The sequence below is a fragment of the Mytilus galloprovincialis genome, chromosome 6, assembly GCF_965363235.1.
Source record: "Mytilus galloprovincialis chromosome 6, xbMytGall1.hap1.1, whole genome shotgun sequence".
NCBI lineage: Eukaryota > Metazoa > Mollusca > Bivalvia > Mytilida > Mytilidae > Mytilus > Mytilus galloprovincialis.
The window spans coordinates 96,906,908-96,932,167 of NC_134843.1; the positions used below are offsets into that span (position 1 = coordinate 96,906,908).

General features: G+C 31.7%; 2 protein-coding genes across 16 annotated transcripts in view; one reads left to right on the top strand and one right to left on the bottom strand.

The window, feature by feature from the left end:
• Nucleotides 1–82: 82 nt before the first annotated feature.
• On the top strand, nt 83–7,155 carry LOC143078444 (CST complex subunit TEN1-like). The gene is made up of 2 exons (XM_076253312.1): nt 83–285; nt 6,792–7,155. The coding sequence occupies exons 1-2, from the start codon at nt 182–184 to the stop codon at nt 7,057–7,059; spliced, it is 372 nt and encodes a 123-aa protein (XP_076109427.1). The 5' UTR covers nt 83–181; the 3' UTR covers nt 7,060–7,155.
• A 7,388-nt stretch (nt 7,156–14,543) lies between these two features.
• Nucleotides 14,544–25,260, bottom strand: part of LOC143080860 (hemicentin-1-like) — a 77,622-nt gene continuing 66,905 nt past the window's right edge. For 3 of the 15 annotated variants that reach the window (XM_076256941.1, XM_076256957.1, XM_076256942.1), the window contains 8 exons: nt 23,349–23,471; nt 22,233–22,254; nt 21,791–21,853; nt 21,032–21,189; nt 19,351–19,470; nt 19,060–19,098; nt 17,559–17,591; nt 14,544–16,970 (listed from right to left, as the gene is read on the bottom strand). In XM_076256941.1, the coding sequence (XP_076113056.1) occupies nt 16,804–16,970; nt 17,559–17,591; nt 19,060–19,098; nt 19,351–19,470; nt 21,032–21,189; nt 21,791–21,853; nt 22,233–22,254; nt 23,349–23,471 (725 nt within the window). In that variant the 3' untranslated portion in view covers nt 14,544–16,803. The remainder of the gene's footprint in view (nt 16,971–17,558; nt 17,592–19,059; nt 19,099–19,350; nt 19,471–21,031; nt 21,190–21,790; nt 21,854–22,232; nt 22,255–23,348; nt 23,472–25,260) is intronic. The other 12 variants (XM_076256946.1, XM_076256943.1, XM_076256945.1 and 9 more) reach the window with 12 other exon arrangements.

Below are 25,260 nucleotides of genomic sequence, written 5' to 3' on the forward strand. Positions count from 1 at the left end.
TTTCGTTTGAATGAATTCATTGAATGCAATATGGTAACTTGTAATATACTTTTCGGCCAATCAAATTTTGCTGTCATTGTAACATCCTTCCCTTCGAACTTCTCGAACTTGTTCGATTTGTTCGTTAACGAGTCCATCAACGTGTATTTGTTCTGGACATACATTTTTTGCATGGTTCAAAATGCAGAGTATGGGTGGTATTAAACATGGAGAACCTTATCTTTTGAACGAAATTGTAGAAAATGGCTACACAATGGATGGATTATCAGTAAGGATTAATGGAAGGTAAGAGAAATATTTCCCGCCAAAAACCTTTTTCGCGGGAATTTTTAAAACGCATAGTAGGCATCGATCACTTTTCGAGACGTTTCGGCCACAATCAGTTTGGTCAGAGGCACTGTTCTTTATAAACTGCATGTAACCACTAAGTCAACTTTCACATAAATAATATTTGAAAGGTGCCCATGAAAGTTATTCATTACGTTGTAATCAGACAAAACCTGTTACATGTACCCCCAGAGGCATTACTTGATTCTTAAATTCAGGAGCATTTATAGTCCAAATAATTATGACATCTGGCAAGGCTATTTTAATTTTTTCTGGGACGCCTTCTCATCGTAGGAAGGCGTCCCAGAAAAAAAATTAAAATAGCCTTGCCAGACGTGGTAATTGCATTTATAAAAAAAATATATGATATATAGTTCAAAAAATTCTTCTCATCTGAAGCTAGCTCAAGAGCTGCGTACGGTTCTGCAGCTAATCTTAAACTAACAGGTGAAATGTTATAATTTTTTTTTAGAATTAGTGAATTTGGAGACACTTAATAATTAAAGAGCCACATTTCTTGCTTATCCTGAAGTCTACACCCAGTGGCACATACATATTCATTGAAGGCTGTGCTTTATATCATCTAAAGATAGAGCCGGAACAAAAACTCACCAGACGTTGTAACCATAAAGGACAAAGATGTCCTACTCCATAGTGATACACCAACATATATATTCATATTCAATATTAAACCAACAATTTCAATATGTCTAAACAAAAGAAGACATATACATATTGATAACATACCAGATATGGGACCAAGTCCATTTCCAACTATGAACACTGTCACAGTTAGCCAGACGGGAGTGTACAAGCTAAGGTTATTTAAAGTCGCTGTGACAGCTGATGAAATTCCAGCTTATACATATACTTGAAGAAGAAACTAAACAAATATCACCATATCTGACACTAGAAATCTTTGGACACCTGAACCATCCAAAGCAACTGTCTAGCTGCCAACTTTGTTCTAAAAAAGCGAGAAAAACACAAAAGCTTCCGATTACCGACGAGTTTCATTGACTCTCATCTGCTGTAAACTGTTGGAACATATTGTACACATCATCATGGATCACTGTGACCAACACTTGATTCTAGGTGACAATCAAAACGGGTTCAGAGCAAACAGATCACATAAACCTAAACTCTGGATAAATCTAGATCAAAATAGCAAGAAACTAGAAAAGGAAACCAGAAAAAGTAAAATCACAAAACTACTGAACTCCGGGGAAAATTCAAAAAGGAAAGTCCCTATTCAAATGACAAAATCAAAAGCTCAAACACATGAAATGAATGGATAACAATTGTCATATTCCTGACTTGTTACAGGCATTTTCTTATGTAGAAAATGGTGGATTAAACCTTGTTTTAAAGCTAACTGAACCTCTCACTTGAAGGTACGAAAGTAGCATCAAATTCCATTATGTTGACAACAATGTGTGAACAAAACAAACATTGACTAAGGTAGTTAAAAAAAGGATTACAACTCCAGTGGATAAAATACTTCATCAGCAAGAAAACCCAATCGGTATTGCTTTAATGGCATACATCCGACCACAAGACGTCATCTCGGGGGTACAACAGTTGACAGTAGCATTGGACTACTTTTATTCCTGGCCTACATTTTGTACACAAACGACCTTCCACAATGTTAGCTATAAGGCAGTTTTTAGGAAGATCAAGAACAGCAATAACAGCCAGACATTACATGACGTAAACAAACTCCAAGAATGGAAGACACAATGGCAGTTTAATTTCCATCACGAGAAGTGCATTACGACACTGATTATCAACAAAGGAAATCTACTAATTGAGAACTACCAAGTACATGGTCACACCTTAAATGTAGTTAAGCATGGGAAATACATAGAAGCTACCTTTGATCACGACATACAGTGAAAAACTTACATCAAACAGACTAGGTAAAACATCAAAGACACTAGGTTTCCTTAGAAGGAACCTAGAGCGATGTTAAGGTTCATCATAACAAATGGACAAATATGGCCGAATTTTTAACCCAAAAATCACTGTATGTACAGACATACCTGTGCAGTTTGGAAAGTTTAAAGGCCTAGCATCCACTAGATATATAAAAGTTCAATGTATTTTGCATATCAGAAAGATGAAGTCTTTTTTGGATTTTATTGAGAATTTTTCTCCTTCCTGTAGAAGGTGTAAAAATAAACTTAGTGTGATATAACTTTGAGATGCTCCCTCTCAGGTAAGAACTGGTTTTTCTTGTATTGATTGACCTTGATTGGCATGGACAATATATATCTACACATTTATAGGTGAGTTCAAGAGTTTATCTGAGTGGACAGTATCAAAGTAATTCAGATGTTTGTTTATTTTTACATCTTCTGCAGGAAGGAAAAAATGTCCATCCAAATCCAAATACGATTTTATCTTTTTGGAGCACAAAAAGCATCTAACTTTCATATATCTAGTGGATGCCAGGCCTTAAAACTTTCCAAACTTCACAGGCAAGTCTGTACACTGAGTAGTTTTAGAAATGAAAATACGGCCATATTTGTCCATTTGTTATGATGACCCTTAACCTGATGTTAAGGCCAACGCATATATCACCATGGTTAGACCAACTCCTTATAATGCTTCCACTGTATAGGACCCAATCCAAAACATCTTTGAGGCCTCGGTGGTCGAGTGGTCTAAGTATTTACTACAGTATTCACTAGCAAATCAACACGGATGTTGTGAGTTCGAACCCCGCTCACGCCGGTGCACTCGACTCCAATCATAATTGACTAGGATTGTCAGTTTTTCAGTCGAAGGTGGGTGGACTCCAGGTTCCTCCACCAATGAAAACTGGCCGCCACGAAATAATCTAAATGCGGTGCTTAAAAGTTGCGTTCAAAGCACAAAAAATCAAAAATCAAAATCCAAAACAACTAAGAAAAATAATTGGAACATGTGTAGAGAAGAGCAGCAAGGTTCTTTTACAATGAATATCAAAATTTATTTCTTATGCAGCAAAAATACTGCAATTTGATTGTTTGACTACCCGGTGTAAATAACAACCCACCCTTGTTCACTCGATGATAAATAAACTTGCCAAAACTTAAAAAAAAAAATGAAATTTTGCCAAAAAAAAAATAAAAAAATAAAATTTGCCAAAAATGAAGAAAAAAAAAATGTAAAAAAAAAAAGAAAAAAAAAGAAGAAAATGCTAAAAATAATTTTTTTTTTTTTTTTTTTCAAGTTTTAAAAAATATTTAGTTTTTTTGTGTTTTTTTTTGTAAACTCAATTAGAACACAAAATTTTTCTGAATTTTCCAAAAAATAAAGACCATGTGCAGCAACATGAACATTGTAAAAATATTACGCTGGAAATTTTTCATTACCATTTTTACAATTTTACATCCTGGTTTCAAAATGAGTAAAGTAATTGTTCATAAGAAATAAATTCGTTATCCTGATTACACCAATATAACTAATAGTATCTCCGGGTTGTTTCAGCTCTCTAATGGAGAGACTTAAATGGAATCTCATTAAAGATAGACGCTCCAAAGACCGCTTCACCATGGTCTATAAGATCCAAACACAGATTGGTAGACATTTACCTATCTAAAAATATTACAAACCTAGTGATTCATGGACCAGGAAATGGTGAGGTCAACACATACACCAAGAGCGTATTCTAAAAGACCAGTACAGATACTCATTCTTTCCAAGATCAATTAAGGAATAAAAACAATATCAGCTACACTTAAAGAGTACAGGGCCATCCTGCCCGGAGCCTTGACAGGAGCTTCACACATTTAGAACTCCATAGATCCCAGACGTATATATATAGTTTTAATTTCTATATAAATATTGTAAATAACTACTTCTGAATTTGAGAATGGAGGAGGAAGGGCTCATGATTGAACGAACAAGAGTAATTTTACACTCAAGAAGAGTTGACTATGTATTTAAAGAAGACAAATTCAACACAACTTTGCAGCATGTTTGGAAAAGTGTAAACAAATTTATCTTCGTTCATTCTTATCGGATTTGCTCAGTTTTTAAATTGTACGACTGGGGACATTGTCCGTGTGTCTAAAATTAGTTTCCGTTCTGTAACTTTAGTTTGCCTATACCAAATGTTATGAAATTAATACACCATGCTACTTACCACAAAACATGGTATGTTTGAATTTTGGTGGTGTCACCTTTACCGTTCTAGTGTAATGTCCTACTTCAAATGGAAAAATACCGATTTTTTTTGTCTCTGTTCTCTAACTCTTGTTTGCTTCAACCAAACGTTATGAATCATATATTCAATGCTTATTACCTCAAATCACAGATCAATCTGAAATTTCGGTAGCGTCACTTTTACCGTTCCAGTGTTAAGCCCCTTTACAACTGGAAAAATTGTTGAATTTTTCGTTTCTGTTTTCTTACTTAAGTTGGCCTCAACCAAATGTTGCGAAACTTATGCACAATGCTTGTTACATTATCGCTCAGATCAACTGTAAATTTTGGTAGCGTCACTTTTACCGCTCTTGAGTTATGTCCTTTTATAATAGTATATTCAAGCGGGAGCATCATATATGAGACCCATGGACACCTTCCTCATATATTTCTCCTCAGGCACAGCAATGCCGACCAAGATTTCTCAAATTATAAGAATGATGAAACATGATTGGGAAACCCTCTTCTAAAACTTTCTCCTCATAATGCAAGGATACGCATCTTTTACTGTTTAATCGTTCAGTTTGCTGTATTCTACTCAGAACACCGTAAATCATTTGTTTTAGCTCATCTGACATTAAGACCATGTGAGCTATTACTTTAACTTTCGTGGCGTCAATATCTACCAAAAAAAACCAAGAAAAATCGAAGCAATTGGATGCTGATTCACTGATTTTTAATGGTCTTTCTGAAAGAGTTTCAATCAAAATTTGGACGTTTCATATTATGGGATCTAGTATAAACTGTATTTTTATACGATCGGACAATAACCATTGCCACCATAGCAAAATAAATTGAAGAAGGAATATCATGGTTAAATGCATTATTTGTCTTTTATCTTGAAAATCATAACAGATAGATGTCGGATATGGGGTTAACATTCTATCAGTATTAAGATTCACATACTTTCTTATTTTTACCATAATTATTATATGACGCCTAAAGGAATTATTGCCATACGTTTATGAATTTTTATTTCTGGTTTTGCCAAATATCCTGAATACTATGATAGATAGACATAGAAATACGACGTGCAATACAAGACCTGTACACATGCTATATTACTGAAAGTTTGAAACCATTTGATGACTCCTTATGGAGTATTAGTCCTTATATGGTCATGTTTTTGTCCAATTATATCGAACTATTGATCTGCAGTGTAAAGACATAAGTAAAATCACAAAAATACTGAACTTAGAGAAAAATCTAATCGGAAAGTCCATAATCACATGGCAAAATCAAATAACAAAACACATCAAAAACGAATGGACAAGAACTGTCATATTCCTGACTTGGTATTTTCAAATGTAAAAAATGGTTGATTAAGCCTGGTTTATAGTATATGCAAAAGCAAATAAGACCGAAACCATGTGGGGAAATATTAAATGAGTACTTGCACTGAAATAGTGTTCTTGTTAATCACTCCTTTTGTGCCATAGCAAGTTATTATTGTTCACCATCAACGCGATAGATATGTTCAATATGATTGGACATAATCTTTCCACAAGTAATCGGGTGGTTGTCTCTGACATATTCCCCGTTTCCATTCTCAATTTTATTTAAATTTATTAATGAGAGCCGTGGTTAGTGCATCGGACTACTAACACAAAGGTTCCTGGTTCGATTCCCGTTCCGTGAAGATTTCGGGGACTGAGTTTTCGGCTCTTCCTTGACACTATTTGCGAGTATGGTCTTGAGGAAACGATGATAGTCCGTCGGAAGGGGACGATAAATGACTGACCCGCACGCGTGTTAAGAGAGAGCCATATCTCTTGCACGTAAGACACCCTTGTAAATTTCAAAAAAGAGCAGGCTATACAAGGCAGCGCTCACACCCGCAAAGTGGAAAGGGATTAATATAAGTTGCAAAACTTGTTTCCCAATCCCCTATAAATAAATATGCTTAACTAATTTTATTTAATCTTGAGTGCACCTGCATGATAAAGTTTTTTAAAAATTAAATCCGATGAACTGCATGCAAACACAGTTATATCCGTTGTCTAAGTCATGTTGCAAAGTTGTATCATCAAAGACAACATAAGTTGTTCCACTAATTAACTGATAAGGGGAAACGGATTTATATAAGTTCTTTCAAACCTAGCTGTTTCCGAACCTCATATTTAAATTTCATGTAACATTGTAATACTTTATTGTTGTATTGTTTCCATTAATACAAACTGTTTTAACTAACCGAGGAAGAACGAAATAAATAAAAGGACACTATTCGACTATTTTTTTTTTATATTACTATCTGTGTTTTTTAATTATTGCAGGTTACTTCAACACGACTTTCAAAACTGTCGGGCTTTCCTTGCAGACCCGAAGACCGGATGTTCTTTGAAGGTTAACACATCTCTCATAGAACCTTTAGAGGAAGCAGGGTCTCTGTTCCAGTTAATAGGAGAACTATCGCATTCCGGTGGAGAAACTGTATTGAATGCACGGTTAGTACGTTGTATAGACGGCATGGACTTGGTACTTTACAAGAAGGCATTAGAACTTCAGCGCCAATACTTTCAAGATAGACCAAAAGTGTTATAAAGAATAGTGTTTCAACGCCATGAGAACAAAGATGAGATTAAAAATTTACGTGTGCAGTATTCAAATGAATCTTTAAGTTATAAATGTCTAAATGTTTTCAAGCTTGCATTGAAAACAAAAACTTTCAATAAATGTATATTTTAGGTGTACGCCAATGAGAGAGCAGCCCATTTTCACAACGATACATATCTTGGATTTTTTCTATATTTTAGAAGAAAGTATAATGTTTACGATTACTTTTCAAACTGTTTAATGAGAATTATAGGCACAATTTTCTAATTTATCTCAGGGTTATAGTATATATGTTAACAGCAACAATATCTATTCTTTTTCTGAAGACCTTTGTAATTTTAAACTTCTTTGTTTAACTCACTTGGCACAAAGGGTAATAAGTGAGTTTTTGCCATTACTTTGCGACCGTCATCTATACACTTTTTCTTAAAAAATCTCCTCATAAAAAGCTCTGGATTTCTGTTTCATCGATACGATGTCGATCAACCAGCAAAGTTTTCAACAATATAGTTTGTGTTTTTCATCAAGTTGTCAACCCGCGATGTTGTCAACTATACATTTTGTGTTTTTCATGTAGTTGATCAACCATCAATGGTTGTCAACCAGCAATATTGTCAACTATACATTTTGTGTTTTTCATGTAGTTGATCAACCATCAATGGTCGTCAACTATAAAGTTTGTGTTTTTCATCAAGTTGATCAACCAGCAGCGGTCTTCAACTATACAGTGTGATTTTGATTATGTTGATCAACCAGCAATGATCGTCAACTAAAAAGTGTGTGGTTTTCATCAAGTTCATTCACCAACAATGGTTGTTAACTATAAATTTTGTGTTTTTCATCAAGTTGATCAACAAGCAATGGTCGTCAACTATAAAGTGTGTGATTTTCATCAAGTCGATCAACAAGCAATGGTCGTCAGCTATAAAGTTTGTGTTTTTCATAAAGTTTATCAACCAGCAATGGTCGTCAACTATACATTTTGTGTTTTTCATGTAGTTGATCAACCAGCAATGTCGTCAACTATACATTTTGTGTTTTTCATAAAGTTGATCAACCATCAATGGTCGTCAACTATATATAGTTTGTGTTTTTCATCAAGTTGATCAACCAGCAGCGGTCTTCAACTATACAGTGTGATTTTGATTATGTTAATCAACCATCAATGATCGTCAACAAAAAATATGTGTGGTTTTCATCAAGTTCATCCACCAACAATGGTTGTCAACTGTAAGTTTTGTGTTTTTCATCAAGTTGATCAACAAGCAATGGTCGTCAACTATAAAGTGTGTGATTTTCATCAAGTCGATCAACAAGCAATGGTCGTCAGCTATAATGTTTGAATTTTTCATCAAGTTGATCAACCAGCAATGGTCGTGGTGATGGAACTACAGTTTATGCTTATTTTCTAAAACTATGGCAATAAGAAAAAAAAATGAAATTGTAAAAATGATCATCTCACCAATTTCTATTTAGCCTAAAATGTTTCGAAAAATCGGACACTTCTTATAATGTAAATACCACTGCATTGTTAAATTAAGACGTTTTTTTAGCATTATCTTGCCATTGAATCAAAAACTACAGATCTAGAATTTTCTATTGAAAAAAAATTTTTGTTTGTAGTAGCTAGATTCGAGTTCTACTTTCGAGTCATGATGCTGTATTTATTTTAGTTGAATATTATCTCTGTGGGTGATGTCTTTTTATTAAAATAGAACCAACTTGCTATTACAGAATACTGCCATGCATATGCTTCATACTCTTATGCGGCTGGTATTTCATAGTTAAATATCATATGACAGCTGAAAGCGACGAGTTTGTCATAGATCATAATCTTGGGCGACAAAAACTAGAACAGGGATATTAAAATGTTCACTTATTTGTCTGCAGATTCCAAGTTTTAAAACCTTGTAGATATGAAACGCAAACATACCAAATAAAAAAGAGGATTGAATGAAGATACATAAATATATCTCTTTGAAAATGCAGGTAAAGGATGTTGCTGTGGATATTAAGTCTTCTCATCGTTATGATCAGTTACATTTCTTGAACAATTACTCATTTTTTCAATTATTATTTTACTTTCCTCATACCATAAATGTTCGGAAAAACACAGTCGCTTGTTATTGTTATGATTGTAGGTGAATAAATGTTATTAGTTCACTAATGAATACCCTCTACCACCAATTTATGTATTACCTTGATGTTGCCCAAAACATAGACCTTACCTATAATAATTGATTTCACCCGAGTTATTTGTACTCATGTGGATTGTGGCCTCAGAGTAAATAAAGCCAAATCTTATTTTTGTATGCTTTACAAAATATTGTTCATTGAAATAACCAATAAAAATGATAATGCAACAAAAACAAAATATTTTCCTCTCACCAACTCCAAACAAATTCAACAAATCGTCTCCTTATGTAGCACGACATTAGTATCACATGATCATGCATTGCGTTATATCCTAGACCTCATGAAGCTTATGTATACAAACTTTTTGCATTGTTTCAAATTAAAGTAAGTAAAGAATATATATATATAAATACTAATGTTGTGTTGTCTTCTTCAACGCTTTATGTTTGTAAGATTTCATTAACAAACAATTATATTGATAAGTGTGCATAATTTTGTCTCAATTCATTTTCAAATGAATTTCGATTATATGATTTGGATTAGTATGTTGTCTTCTTTTATTCTTTCGGAAAAATGAATATACTCCGGCAGGAATATGAAAGTCGGTTTCCCATTCGTTCTGTTGGTTGATAGTCTCACGTATGATTTTTTCAGGTTTCATATACGATCCCCTTTTTAAATTTGAGTTCGATATGTGTGTTTTACTTTTTCTTCTATATAATGTGGACATTCAGTGATGAGCGAGGCCATGCTATTTGAAATACCAAACATTAAAGAGCTGATATAACCATAAAGGACAAACCCCGAACAAGAAATTATTTTAATTAAAACTCCATTCAAATTCTTTGATGTTAACTGGTATGATGAAAACAAGTATGAAGACGGAGTACTTACAAACTATATTCTATCAATTTTTATGCCCTTTTACGATAGTAGAGGGACATTATGTTTTCTGGTCTGTGCGTCTGTTCGTTCATCCTTCCGTCCGTTCGTCCCGCTTCAGGTTAAAGTTTTAGATCAAGGTAGTTTTTGATGAAGTTGAAGTCCAATCAAATTGAAACTCAGTACACATGTACCCTATGATATGATCTTTCTAATTTTAATGCCAAATTAGTGCTTTGACCCCAATTTCACGGTTCACTGAACATAGAAAATGATAGTGCAAATTTCAGGTTAAAGTTCAATGTAGTTTTTGATGAAGTTGAAGTCCAATTCACTTGAAACTTAGCATACATGTTCCCTTTGATATGATCTTTCTAATTTAAATGCCAAATTAAAGAGTTTTTATCCCAATTTCACGGTCCACTAAACATAGAAAATGATAGTGCGAGTGGGACATCCGTGGTCTGTGGACACATTCTTGTTAATTTTCTATACTTAATTATCAAAATGTATCAGAAATTATATATTTAATGCCAAATTTTAAAAACGAATGAAAACAAAAACACAAACTACAATATTAATGTTATAGGAATATCATCAGATACCGCCTTAAAATCTTTTGTTTTGTTTTTTGGAGCTTCATCTGGTTTGAAACACGTATTTTCATAGGAATGAAACTTATTTCCCTTTTCTCTTCCTGGTAATTTCTTCCCGATTGTCATGAAAACTGGTCTTTTCTGTGCTCTCCAACTCTGTATCATATCCTCGTCACGTATTTGCTCGTAATTATGATCATCCTCGGTCTCCTCTGGTGGTGCTGACGGGTTACTTCTAGACAGGATTGGGCTTGTTATCAGATCTGTGTATATGTTTTCTATTCTTTTCTTTAGAATTGGTCGAATTCTAACTGACGACCTAGGCAAGGTAGACGACTTGGTCTTTGGTTGTTCTCCAGAAAATCTCACCTCATTTCTAGGGTCGGCGTTGTTGGAAGACATTACGCTGGTTCGCTCGAGGGTATGTCTCTTATCGTTAGAAGTTAAACGCTTTCTGTCAAAATTAAGAGTAAAAACCTTTGTTTCGCTCTGTTTTACAGGCTTCTGGACTTTCGTTGGAGTTCCTGATTCGGTCTGGGTTTTGTAACACATGGGCAAGCTACCATACTTGAAGTTTTTAGGCACGTTTTGGTTTTGAGTGACATTTGTTTTTTCGATGTCTGGTTGTTTTTCCATATGTTCCAAAAGGGTCCAGGGGTAAATCTTTTCCGTATTCTTCAAGGCACTAGGGGATTTCATCAGAATTTCTGAATCCATTCCGTTGCATTCCCAGATTGTATAATAATCTGTTTCAGAATCAGACGATTCACTGCTGTCTTCTATGTCGTCCTGCCAGATACGACCAGTGTCAGTTGACGTTTCGCCAATGTGCATTCTGGGAAGTGTAATGCCTCTTTCTTTTAGGTAATGGTGTTGTTTCCCAGAAAGCTCGTACAGCTGTTTAGAAGGTACATCTGACTGGCGTAAACTACCAAATCCTGGTAAAGGTTTGCGTCTTTGACTCTTTCTCTCCGGTTGTAATGAACTAAATTTCTTGGAAAATGTTGGTCGACCAGAAATTAGTCCACCTCTTTTTTGGTGAAATGAAAAATTTTCTTGCTTATCCGGTTTTGGTTGAAATGGCAACAATGACATGCATCCTTGAACTCCTGATAATTTCAAATGAATGTGCAGGTCACGATTGCAACATGGCAATCCACAGTTATGCCCTGGTGGGTCATGTGCAAATGGTACACTGTCGGAAAAATAATAATTTGAACTGGTCAGATTGGCCTCAAATTCTTTAGCTTTAGTCTGAAACAATAAAGAAAACATTCTTCATAATTTCAAAAAATGTTACTTAGGAAACAGAGCAAGGCTTGGTCAATATCTTATTTTAGAATTGTATTTTGGAATGTCACCGACCAGCTACTACTCCGCTCTCAACAATCGTGTTTTTTTTTACTTGGTTGGTATTGTATTGTGTTACAATAAATAAGGTTTTAAAAGATGTTTATTTACTCCCCTTCACTCGAAGGACTAATAATTTCTGGACATGTTTTGTCATACTATATTCTTTGTGAATTTGCATTTATGAGTGATTCGCAACCAATGAAGCAGATTCCTGAGTCTATATATAGGCTATCTCGGTGTAGCGAGAACGAAAACCTTTTTTTACTAAATGCGATTTCAAAGGAGGGTTATGGCAGTTTATGGTAAAAATGGTAAAATAAAAATTGCATATTCTTTACAAAATGTTTAATTCACCCAACAATCCCTGTCCATTTTTTAAAAAGAAAATAAGATTGTTATATCTAAAAATTCCATTGCCACTACTAGAACTCTGTCAAGTTATTTTGGATATTCTTTTATTGTAACTCCTTTCATTATGTGTATATGGACACCATATATTTTGGATATTCTTTTATTGTAACTCCTTTCATTATGTGTATAAGGACACCATATATTTTCTGTTTGAATTAAATATCGTATGTGACGATATCTTCTTTTGCTTGGAAACTACATTCACTTATCTTTCCGTACATCCCTGGTTGACGATCCTAGCTAACTATAGGATCTCAATCTGTTCTCCGGATTGGACGACACTATAACCATAACTCATATCATGATTAATTGACTTTTATATAAAATGCTAGTTAAATAAGATACTTCAGGTAAAACCTTGATCTTGTAGGTTTTTGGAATAAAATCTCAGTCAAAAAAGCAGATGGGACTTGTATACATCGGGAACCTACTATGTCTGTTATTTAGTCTCAGTACACACTTAGTTGAACGATTACTGCAAGTAACAACAAACAAGCTATAATGGCCCAAAAATAGCTAGTATTAAACCATTCAAACAAGAAGAACAGCGGTCTAATCTATATAAAAAACAAGGAACACTTTATGAATGACACCCACAAACGACAACCCCATAACATCAGGTTGTATACCTAACGATCATGCCATATAGTTGATTTTTTACAGAATCCGAGGGAAAAAAATAATCAAGAAGAGAATGAGTATTTTTCTAATTAAATGATTTCAGATGAGCTGTATTTGGCACACCTTTTGAAAATTATTGGTATTCAGTGCTCTTCAACTTCGTACTGTATTTGGCCTCATTATTATTTTTTTGAATTGAGTGTCACTGCATGATGAGTCTTTTGTAGACGAAATGCACGTCGGACACAAAAATAAAATTACTATCCCGGTATTCATGAATAGTTTATTATGAACCCTGCCTGCCGAACATGTTTATTTTTTTGTTTGTTTCTCACTTCTTTATTGTATTCTTGTTCTTATCCATACGATTTCACAATAAGCCGTAGCTTATAGATTTCCCCTATATTCTTACTTTACACAAAGCAGGGACAGATAGAGAATCAAATATCATGCACAGTAAAAATTAAAAAAATCCAGTAGAAGGTTTTATATATTTTTCTGTTTTTGTTCGAACTTTTTGATATAAATTTTACCCTCCAACAATGAGCATTAATGCATGAAAGGTCTTTTGAACAGAAATAACCTAATATAAATGCTGAATTATATTTCTAGGTGTCTCTAGTGTTGTTTTTTGCCATAGTGTAGATGTGAACTTTTGTTTCTGACACCTCAAATACAATAGGATGTTTTACTTTGAAATGATATGAGAAACTCACCAAATGATAAAAATCTTCTAAAACATTATAAATGTATCTAATTTTTTTGCAAGTGTCTCATCCTGCCTTTTTTTTTTACTCCAAACTCCTGTCCTGCCTATTTTTTTCAAATTTCATCCTAGCCCCCCCATAAAAATCAACAAATGGTAGCTCCCTAAGTTCCAACATCTGGTCATTTTATTATTTTAAATTATAATACGAATTCCTACCAGTTCTTTGGTTTTTGTTTGCTCAAACATCCAACGGCAAATACTTCATGCATATTCAGGATGACTAATTCCTTAAGAAGAGTCTCCTTTGTTTAAATCAATGGGTATGGCCATCATTTGTCTATCTTTTTAAATTTTCTTGACCCAATTATTCTTTCTCAAGTAGTTTTAACAGCCATTACTTCCTGTAGCTTAAACCTCATTCAAGATCTCATCAATTTTTTTTATCTAATTGATACTGTATGATGTCCATTTTCTTTTTTGAGGTTTGATGATGCTATTTAATGATATTTTGAGTCAAAGTTATAAATAATTAGATATCTTATGTACGAATTGAAACACTAGAAATCATGCAAAATTACGGTGTTTGTAAATGATCATAAAGAAATAAAAATGTAACTGAACAAAAAACCACTGAAAGCATGCTTCAATCTTTTTTAAGATGTAAAAAAAATCCCAACGGGTATTCTCTATTTTCTACAACAGATGGCAACAAGGGATGCTAAGTGAAAAGAAGTCCTCAACATGAGAATATATCACAGGAAATATTAATATATATATCTTTATTTTTTTCTCAACAAATGTTTCATATAAAAATTTATAATACATATGCTACATAATACAATATATAAAACTCATGCACTTTATGTGATGACCAAAATACTTCTTTCCAAAACAATTGGGAACAGAGTAACAATTGTAATTAAGAACATGAAATTTAACTTTAATAAAAACATTGTTAACATTTAAAACTGGTAAAAATTGAACAACTATTTCATAAATAAAAATCTTAACATACCAACTTTATTAAATTACAATTAAATTAATTAAAACTTTAATTCACATTATGTTTTGTAAACAAAATATTTGAAATAAATATTAGTTTATAAACAAGATTCTTTAGATGTTTAAAGATTTTGTAGTATCTTTCCTTTTACAATATCAGGGTTAATACTTTAGTTATAGTTTAGTTGAGAAAAATAACTTATTTTGATATTTGCTAATTATTCTAACTATTTATCATTATTCTAATTAAATTAACAATCATTTATACAATATGGCATTTAGCTCGCAGATATTCAAACCATACATTTACTCTATAATAAATGCCTTTGAATCGAGTTAAAACAAACATCATTTACAGTAGCTGCAAGATTTTCATGTCTGAAATCTTTTTTGTTTGCCAGTTATTTGAAAATAGAAAGGGAGATAAAGTATGTTTCAGACTGGTTTGGATAAATTTAGAAAAATGATCAAGAAAAAGCGAGATATATGGCTCATGTGTCTGTTGCTATTTGAAGTGTTATCAATTTGAAATATCATAATTTTTCCTTTTAGTATTAGAACTATAAGTGGGCTATTTATTATACAGCCTAGTGGATTAGTGGATAAGATTAAGGGAGGCAACTTTTGAATGTTTATCATTCTTCATAGATAGATATTCATTTATCTCCCTTTCCAAATAACTAAGGGGGACAATTATTTTGTCATCTTGGTCCATAGAAAAAGAAATTTTTCATAGTATTCTTCACAAATAGCTAGATTGGGATAAAAAGTTGAAAGTTTATATTGAAAACATTTTTCTTTTTGGGATTTGTGTATTCAATATTGTTTTATCAAAATTTTCTTAAGTCACATACACACATACTTGTTTTTCAAGCTTTTAAAGCCCTTTGTGATCAAAACTTCACATTTATTCATTCAAACATTCATAATCCCATATAACATACACTCTACAACTCATAAAAATAATTTTGATCATCATGAAATAATGGACGTTTGTTTAAACCAACATTTTGATATATATGGTAATTAGTAATTTCTTTAAAACCCTTATTGGAATAAAGTGAAGAAATCATTGAAATATTCCAAAAGAGTAAGATAATCATAACCATTTTTTTTATTACTTTAACTGATAATTCCTGCTTAAAAAAATTGTCAAAAATTTTCTCCAACTGATTCTTGAATATTGAACAAAAACGCGACTACTTTATAACTATAAAACTTTTTAACTTTTCAAGCCATTATGCAAAACTATTATGTTTAAAAAGAAAAGCCAAACAGTTCTTGTAAGAGACAGATGCTGAAATACAATAACATTCCAAAAAGACTAAAAAACTAAAATGGTTGGTCATTGTTTATGCTAAGCACCAGAAAATATCCATACAGCAACAGACTTCACACATTCTCATTCACTGCATTTATAATCTCCATATACAAAAGCACCAATACAATCCTTTGGATTCATTTTGTGCAGAATAATTCTATGCATTAAGTCACATGATTCATGATGTATACAAATGAAGTTATGATAAAAATGGCAAATGAGTTTCTTTAACCTGAAAAGTATGCATATTTGTTTTCTCCATAATGTAGGAAGTTATTGCGTATAAATGTATTTTTCCTTCCGGAGATCACCATTTCTCCTTATTATTGTATTTTAATTGCACTTTTTAAAAGCTTATTTCGATCATCCATTGTACTTCTTCAGGAAGAGAACCAACACATTCATGCAATGTGCATTCTCTTACTTGGACCATTTCTCATCCGTTTTACTATCCATCTTTTCCACAACAAGGTATGGAAATTTACCAGTCAATTGTGCAGACAACAGTTAAATCGGCAATCACAACATTATAGAAATGGTTTTTCTATCCATAAAAAGTTACGGATATAAGAGCACAAATCCATGCCGAGAAATAACCCAAAATATAAAGCACAAAGGTTAAAAGGTCATGGATGAAAACATCTGAAGAAGACACGTTGAAGTGTTGCATAAAACAAACAACATCAGTCAAGGGAGACAATTTATACAACAACTTCATAAATAACCTTTTTTGGTGGTTTTGGGTTATCGGGAGTATTGTAGCCACTTTCTTGTCCATTGATTAAATCTCCTTTTCTATGTTCTGAAGACATGTCTATATATTGTTTGTCTTTAATTGGTGATCTTGGTGAACCAGTAAATGAAATGTCTGAAAAAGAAAGGTTATATGGTTATCAAATAATTGATACTTTAAAACATGAATTTTCTGTTAACCCTGTCCAATAATCATGATAATCTTTTGCAACATTTACTATCCTTTTTTTTACTTTCCCTTACTTCAATTTAGTTTTATTTTTAGTTCTGTCATATATCTGAGACCTCTATCTAGTACAATCATCCAGAAATAAAGATGGTATTTATAAGTTTTCTGACTGACAGGTCTCATTAGAATATACAGAACACAGTTTTTCCAGAAATATTTTATAAGCAGACTGATTTTTTGAAGGTAGAAAGTAAAACATTGGTAGGTCTTTATCAACAACTGTTATGGTCGACATAAAAATCTATGGCTCAAATTGTGACGTATATATAGAAGTCTGCTGATCACGCTTGTTACAAAATCATTGATAACAAGATAGATTTATTTAATTTCCATTTGAGTTCAAATTTTGCAATAAAATTTTCCTCTTTTAATTTTGGCACCGAAAAGCTGCATATTTTTCTGTGACACATTAATTAACATATTTTTGTTTCTTGACTACATTGATATCATTTTAACTTTTATTATGTTTCTTACCTCCTTGCTTTTCATTAAAATAATTGGACTTATCTGAAAATGAAGAAAGTTAAAGGTTAGTATAATTATTCACACTACAGCAAAGCTTACAGTGGGCCATTCTAAAACATGTTATGTATGAAGTCTCATGAATGATGGTGAATATCAACATGAAAAGTTTTGTATTAAAATATAGATATGTAATAAAACTTGTTAAGTCAATATCTTTAACACTGCAACCCTAACTGTTACCACAAAATTACAGTAATCAAACATAGTCAAATCAAAGCATGAAGCAAAATGTGGACACACAGTAATGTCCCATGATAAATTGAATTCAAGCCATCCATTTCAATACAAAACTCAAGAGTAAAATCAAAGTTTATAACTAACAGCCAAATTTCATTTTTTTACTATAAATTGAACTGTCTTTAACTAGCGATGAGTATTGTGATGTCTCCTCGCAGGGTCAAAATAATAACTCTTTAACTCAAAATTATCCTTAGCTTTTCTCAATATAGAATTTACCCCTTTGGTGTCTCTCTTTTGTATGATTAGTATATACAAAAATTAACAAGTGGAAAACAATTTTCAAACAAATGAAAAAATTGAGAACACTTATTTTTAGAATATTTATTTTTTAACATGAGAAATATGAAATCTAAATCATAGAAAAATCAGAACAGCTTAATATTTTGTTTTTCTCAGTAAGAGATGAGAACTTTGGATAATTCAGACTTAATGTCATAGACAGTTAAAGACAATATCTGTATGACATCTGTATCAAAAATGTCATACAGTATATTAATTTTTTATGTAATCCTACTGACAATTTCTTGTTAATGATGTTTTAAACAGGTTCTAAACTTTTAATCATTGACTTTGATATTCAATAAAATGCACTGTTTTCTTTGATTTCTTAGAATAAAGTATAGAAATCCAATTTCTAAATCTGACAAGCACAAAAGATCTTTCCACTGACCCCATATTAGGATTGAAAAAATAAAAGTCTGTGGAAGTTTCATGCATGAATAAATTGACATTAAGTTTGAGGTCAAAAATCACACAAGTCATCCCACAAGTCTAGTAGAGGTAAATGGGATTGAATATATGTAGGAAAATTTCCAAAGATGTGTACACGGTGGATAACATTTATATAAAAAGGTGTGTACATAAACCATATATGGTGTGTGAAACATTTAATTAGGTGATGATGAAATGATTTCATGACAAAACACTAATAACAATCAAGCAGTGAACTAACATCAACATAAAAACATTCTTATTTTTCTAAATCTCATGTTCTATACTAAATAAAGTATGACCTAAGCTTTGTGGTGATAAATACATTCTATATTTTTTAATATAATAACATTTGTAGCTATTTGCAAATAATATGAACAGGATTCTGGGTAAAGTGCAACCAAAACTGAAACATTATAAACCAATAGTGACCCCTTATTCCAGTTTACTTGTGTGACAATAACCAGGATGAACCAAATTAAATTTAAAGTATTCTTGCCTTGTTCCTCAAAATCACTTCCAAACCTTGGAACCTGATCTAAATTAAAATACTTAATTCATTAAAACATGAATCGGAAAAACAACTAATTTTTAACATATTTAAGTAAAGGCCATCCATAAAAAAATATTTTCCTATTCTTTTTTCCATATCTTTATTTATCATAATGATTGTAGTATATATCCTGTTTTATTGAATATAGAAAAGATATTTTAAGTTATTGTGCTTAATATACATTTATTGTGCAATCTTATTTTGAAAGCGTAATTGTCCAAATATTTGTAAACTTACTGGCATTGAGCCTATTCATTTCATTTTCATATTCTGGATCATAAGATGAATCATGATCAATTGGGACATTCCCATTATGTCGTGGGAAAGGTGGGTAACCATTTCTGTTCATTTCAGAATCTGAAAACAGTAGGACAGAATTATGAAATCATGCAAAGAGGAAGTTGAAATATTGGAACAGGGTAGATAACTCCTGACTCTTCTATCACTGAATCATTAATGAAAGTTTTATTAATCTGATGAATGAAAAGAAATAATGGAAGAACTATAATTACAATGAGTAACACTGGTGAAAATAATAATAAAATGAAATAAACACAACATTTATCTAAACATTAATTGGAAAATTCTATTGACAACAAGTTACAATAAACAGATTTAAACAATGAAAATGATTACTGTGCTATTAGAAGGTGCAATATGGCGGCTAGTATATGGAAAAGTAAAGGTATATTGTATATCCTCAAGTCTATTTCCCCATGCTTGTTCAGGTTTAAATACATGCAAATAGTAAAGGGCAATTCATATATGTGTGGAAAGATACTGTTCATGTGTTTCAAAGGGTATTTCAAATTTGCAATTTCCTTAAGACAAAAAGCTGGCAGTTTATAGCCAACTTTTAACTCTTAGGGTAGTTTTATATTTTTCTTAGCTATTTTTAGTAGCTTCAGTTCCTTAAAGTGTCTTGTAAATGTGATTTAGTTTATGTATCATATTCTGTGAAATTAACTGGTTTACATTTACATTTGACAAAATGTAATGAAAGCTCTGTTAAATGATGAAGAATTTTCACAACTATTTATCATGTTTATATGAGACCCATTGGTTGCCTGGAGTAAAATGAAGTTTATACAGAGGTTTTTTCGTTGGCAGTTTAATATCAAGAAATCTATCTATGATTTATATTGACATTAAAGAAACCTTTGATACAAGAAAATTGATATTAAATCCTTTAATGAGTTATCCTGTCAGAGCAGATACAAGAAACATGTGCAATACTAAGCTCCTTACTTTTTAATGCCAATTATCAATTCAAAAAAATCAATCTTTATTTCTAGTTTCAAGTTCTCTCTTTTAAATTAAATCAGTGCTTAATAACTGAGAAAAAGGTCTGATTAATCTTAACTGTGTGATCTTAGTTTAGTTCTAGGTTTAGTATTGTACAGATGATTAAGACTTCATGTAGCATTCACAAGTATTCTTAGAAAATTAATCATTCAGTTAATAAGGGGAGATAATTGATTACACATTTTTTTCTTTTTGTCAAAGGATATTCATGCTATGAAGTATGTCTTTTGTAAAAGAAAATTAAACTTTCAATTGATTGATTGTTGCTTAACTTAAAGTGGCAAATATTTATGTATATTCAAGATTTACATTATTAAAACAATTCATTCAAGGATTTGTCAAGTTAAACTATACTATATAACAAATCCTTGTAAACATGTACCGGTAAAATGTCAAAATAAATGTTGAAATTAAAATACTATTGGCATATTCAAATTAACACTGCAAGAAAAAATGTTGTAGAAACCTGATTGAACTTTATAATCGTGTCTGACATTTGAATTATTGAATAAAATGCGTTCTACACTAGAGCAATGAGTGCATTGGGGAATGTTAGATTGTGTGTGTTATAATATTAGTACAGGTAATAGTAAAGCAGCTATCAACTACTCACAATCGTCATGAGAATAAGATGGATTAATATACGAAACACCAGCATGCTCTCCATGAGTTTGAACTAAATCTAATCCTTGTATACCTGTGTTATCATAACCCCGAGGTGGTTTCTGGGGAGGAATGTTGGTGTGTCCATTTGCTGCTATATTTGGCGATCTACAAATGAAACATATTTAATTTTATTTTCAAGATCTGGAGAAAGTTTTTATAATCCATATTTGAAGTTTGAAAGTCAGAATGCCAAATGGTTAACAATGAAAATATTTGTAATTTGTAACCATTTTTATCAGACTTTTCAAACAAAGTTCCAATATGGATCTCAATTGTGTATGTTTGGTCCAATCTGATAACTTTTGTCTTTTTAAGAAGGGTGTGAAACACTTTTATAGCAGAGGATGAACTAACAATATATGTTTTTTACTTTTACATTCACAAATTAATACCAAAACAAAAATCATTTTTTTATTGTTATTTTACCCATCCAGCTGATGTGAACAGAACCTTAGGGTCTGCAAAAACTAATTGTCTATGCAAATAAACTGTATGAATTCAAAATTTTATCAAAATGGACCATGCACAATATTTTTGAAACCAGATGACACAAAGAGTCTACTCAAAACAGTCCCTTATGTCATCTTTTAATATTCCTACAACATAACATAAATCATCTTGCAAGCAAATAATTTAAACTATATGTAATACTAAGACTAACAAACAAGCATGTATAATGGTTTTAGTGTGCAGGGAATGTTAATACCTTAGATACTCAAAAGCTACAGTCTGGTATTTGTCGTTGGTTGCAAATCGCACCGAGTGTCGCCTAAAAAATAGGATTTCTTTCTTTTATAATACTTAAAACAGGAAATCCATGCTGTCTGGTTTTAGTGAGAAATATTGTGTGTTTGAAAGAAACATATTTTTTTTTATTGTTCTGTTTGAAAATAAAATAAACAGATAATTTAGACTATACTTTTGTGCAGATTTATGGCACATAACAACACTTTTCCTTCCATAACTCATTATAATGTTTGTGTTATGTCTGTCTTCTTTTTGAGTGTTATGTTTTTTGTTAATAACTGTAGCATAATACCAAAGATGTAAAAAATAAATGAAGTCAGAAGGAGTAAAAAAAATCCTCCTTTAGTCTTAAAAAATAAACCCTCTGTTGATAATGATGATAAATAACGTTATATACTTACGTTTGTGGAGGTAACTGTTTGGCTGAAATATATAAATAGTCAAAATGAAAATAAGTTTCTAAATATAATTCACATTGTGCTCTTCAAGTCACCTTGTGTTGTTGTTTATTCTGGAATAATAAATATTCTTATTTATTCTGTGATATGAAACAATTTTGAACTGACAGAAAGATGAATCATTCTTGGGTAAAACAAACAAATATTACAGTATTAAAGAAAAGAAAGAAGCTAATGTTATAAAAAATGAAAGTCTTGGGATATCATATCACACATTCCTCAGTACAGATGAAACTTTTCATCTACAAATCATGATGCAACATGACATTTATTACATTGTGTACATATCTATGTCAATTATACACATTTGATACATTGTGTACATATCTATGTCAATTATACACAAAGTCAACTATGTTATTACATTACTATACTATTATAAAGAATACCATGTGTATATGCACAGAATCCCTTTATGTTTTAAGATGATTTGGAATAGACAATACCAGTTTTCTACAGTAATGACAGATATGCTGATGTCGTCAGTTATTTTACATGATGTGAGGTTACCATGAATGTGCCAATAAGACAGCAATCCAGCAAAACAACAAAACACAGATGTGTTATAATATGCATGAAGAAAAGAAGATATGGGTTTCCACAAGAGGGGACAAAAATCCATCACAAATTGCAAAAAATTGAACTGTTCCCAATATGAAATTTAACAATTTTCTTATTGAAAAGACCAAAACTAATATTAAATTGGGTATGATAGTACATGTAGTGTGGGATAGGACAAATGAGTTATAAGTAAATGATGACTGTCAGCTGAAATGACATAAATCCATTCCTTCTTAGTTGTCCTGTCATTTGTTTAACACACAGATATTATAACAAAATTCCTTTCTCACTGATTTGTCAAGTAAGGGTGTGAGTGTTTTGTTTTAATTCTTTCAACACGAGGAAAAGTGTAAATTCTTAAGCTTCTAGAAAGTCTTTTTATATCATAAACTTTTCTTGCTTAGTTTTTTTGTGAAAATACTTGTTCTTTTTTTCTTTGGTGATGTTACAAGAATTTGAGTTGTAAACATAAATGTTTGTATTGTCAAAGTATCTTACCTAAATTTCTTCTTCGACAAATAATGCACACTAGTACCGTTAGAAGGGCTACCAATATAGCTGCACACACACACCCAATTATAATAACTTCTGTTTCAGTCAGATCAGGAGTACTGCTTGAACCTGAAAATATTAATAAGATGATATTTGATATAAATTATTTAAAAATAACTGTTAACAAAACAGTCTTTGTAACAAACAATGATCAATGAAAGATCAATTTGCACTCCTGGCCTTTTGTTTCTTTATTTATACACTTTACATATCAAATGGTCCATTGTTCCTTTGCAATTGGACTTTAAAAGTGCAATGGGGCATCCTTTCCTTAAAAGTTGACTTTATTCCTCAAGCCTAAGATAAGCCTTCTACAGTGAGTGTTTAATAATGATATTATTAGACCATTATTGTGCACAAAGGCACGGTTTGCTTCAGATTTTTTGGTTGTTCAATACCAGCCGTTTTGCCAGCAAAGTACAAGTGATGTTAACTTTAAATAAGAAACCTAAATAAAGAAGTAAAACATCTGATATAAAGAAACCATGTTATTTATCTTGCTTATACTCAGTAAATGCAAGCCACCATGTAAACCTACATTTCTAACTTATCATCAGCACCGTGACTAGTATATAACTGGATTTATACTAAGACAGATGATAATAATTTTATATAACACTAAGTGTAGGAGTGTGCTTTGCTTGAACCACCCCATGATAATTTAATTTCATAAACTATAAATAAATATTTTGTATTTCAAGTATAAAACATACATTATATACATTATATTCCTTTGACTAAAGACCTTCTTCAAACAGTTTTATAAAATCTTGACAATAATATAACGTTTGACTCCTACAGGGACATTTTCTACAAAGTTGACTGAGTGCCAAGACAACATATGTTTTTCTTATCTGATCATTGACTTTTTAAGGACCTTCTTCACTCTAATATACGAGTTTTATAAAGAGGGTCTAAGTGCACAGATGATTTATATAATATAAGAGTCTGGAGAAATACAGTTTTTTAGAAGATGCAAATTAATTTATTATGCAAACATGTTGCATGTGTATCCATTATATGGAACATAATCATTAGGAGCTTTTCAGGTGGGAAAAGCTGAAATTAAATCTTCCAAACACATTGAAAGAGTATAACCCATTCCCATCCCCTGTATATTGTGATATTAACCAGATATTTCTGGAGGCCATTATTATACCCAAAAGACAAGACAAACAATGTAAACTGTCAGCTACACAAATGTATGTCATATTAAATGTTTTCTTATGTTATCATATACATCAAAGTTAAATGGTAGGTAAAAGGCTATATATAATTACATAAATATCTACAATTATATTGAATGGTTCTATGTTTTTTGAAGTTTAAGGTTTTCTTTTCTTTTTACTTAAGCAATGGGATAAAATGCAATTACAATTTACCCTGAATGTCAAAAAAAGTTAGCTTTATCATTAATCACTATCAAAAATGTATTTACCATGAAACAAAATTATAAACAACTCAAAATGAAATGAGATGAGTTATCAACATGATACCAGTTAGGTAAACAAATGTTACTTTACAAATTCTTCATCAGAATATTTATAATATTCTTGTTTAACTGACTGGTTTAACTTAATCCCACATAAAAACCAGTAGTATATGAGACTTACAAACGCTTACAAAATTGGCATCACTTGGTGTAAAAGCATTAGCAAATGTTATGTATCAAACTTATTACTGTTTTTTTTTATATACAGAATTATCCAACGTCATATTTATGATGTTTGGCCATTTGTTTTTAGACTAATGCTAGTCCCACACTATTTACTTGCATTTGTAGTACAAGATAGTGGCAGCTGGCTTTTAGTCAGATTGTTAGCTTTTACTACATTCAAAGAATTCTTTTAAAAATACA

What these genes read in the sequence shown, in the direction of transcription:
- LOC143078444 (XM_076253312.1), top strand. Translation starts at nt 182, where the DNA reads ATGCAGAGTATGGGTGGTATTAAACATGGAGAACCTTATCTTTTGAAC. An exon ending in TCAGTAAGGATTAATGGAAG is followed by an intron (nt 286 to 6,791) that starts GTAAGAGAAATA and finishes TAATTATTGCAG; the next exon opens with GTTACTTCAACACGACTTTC.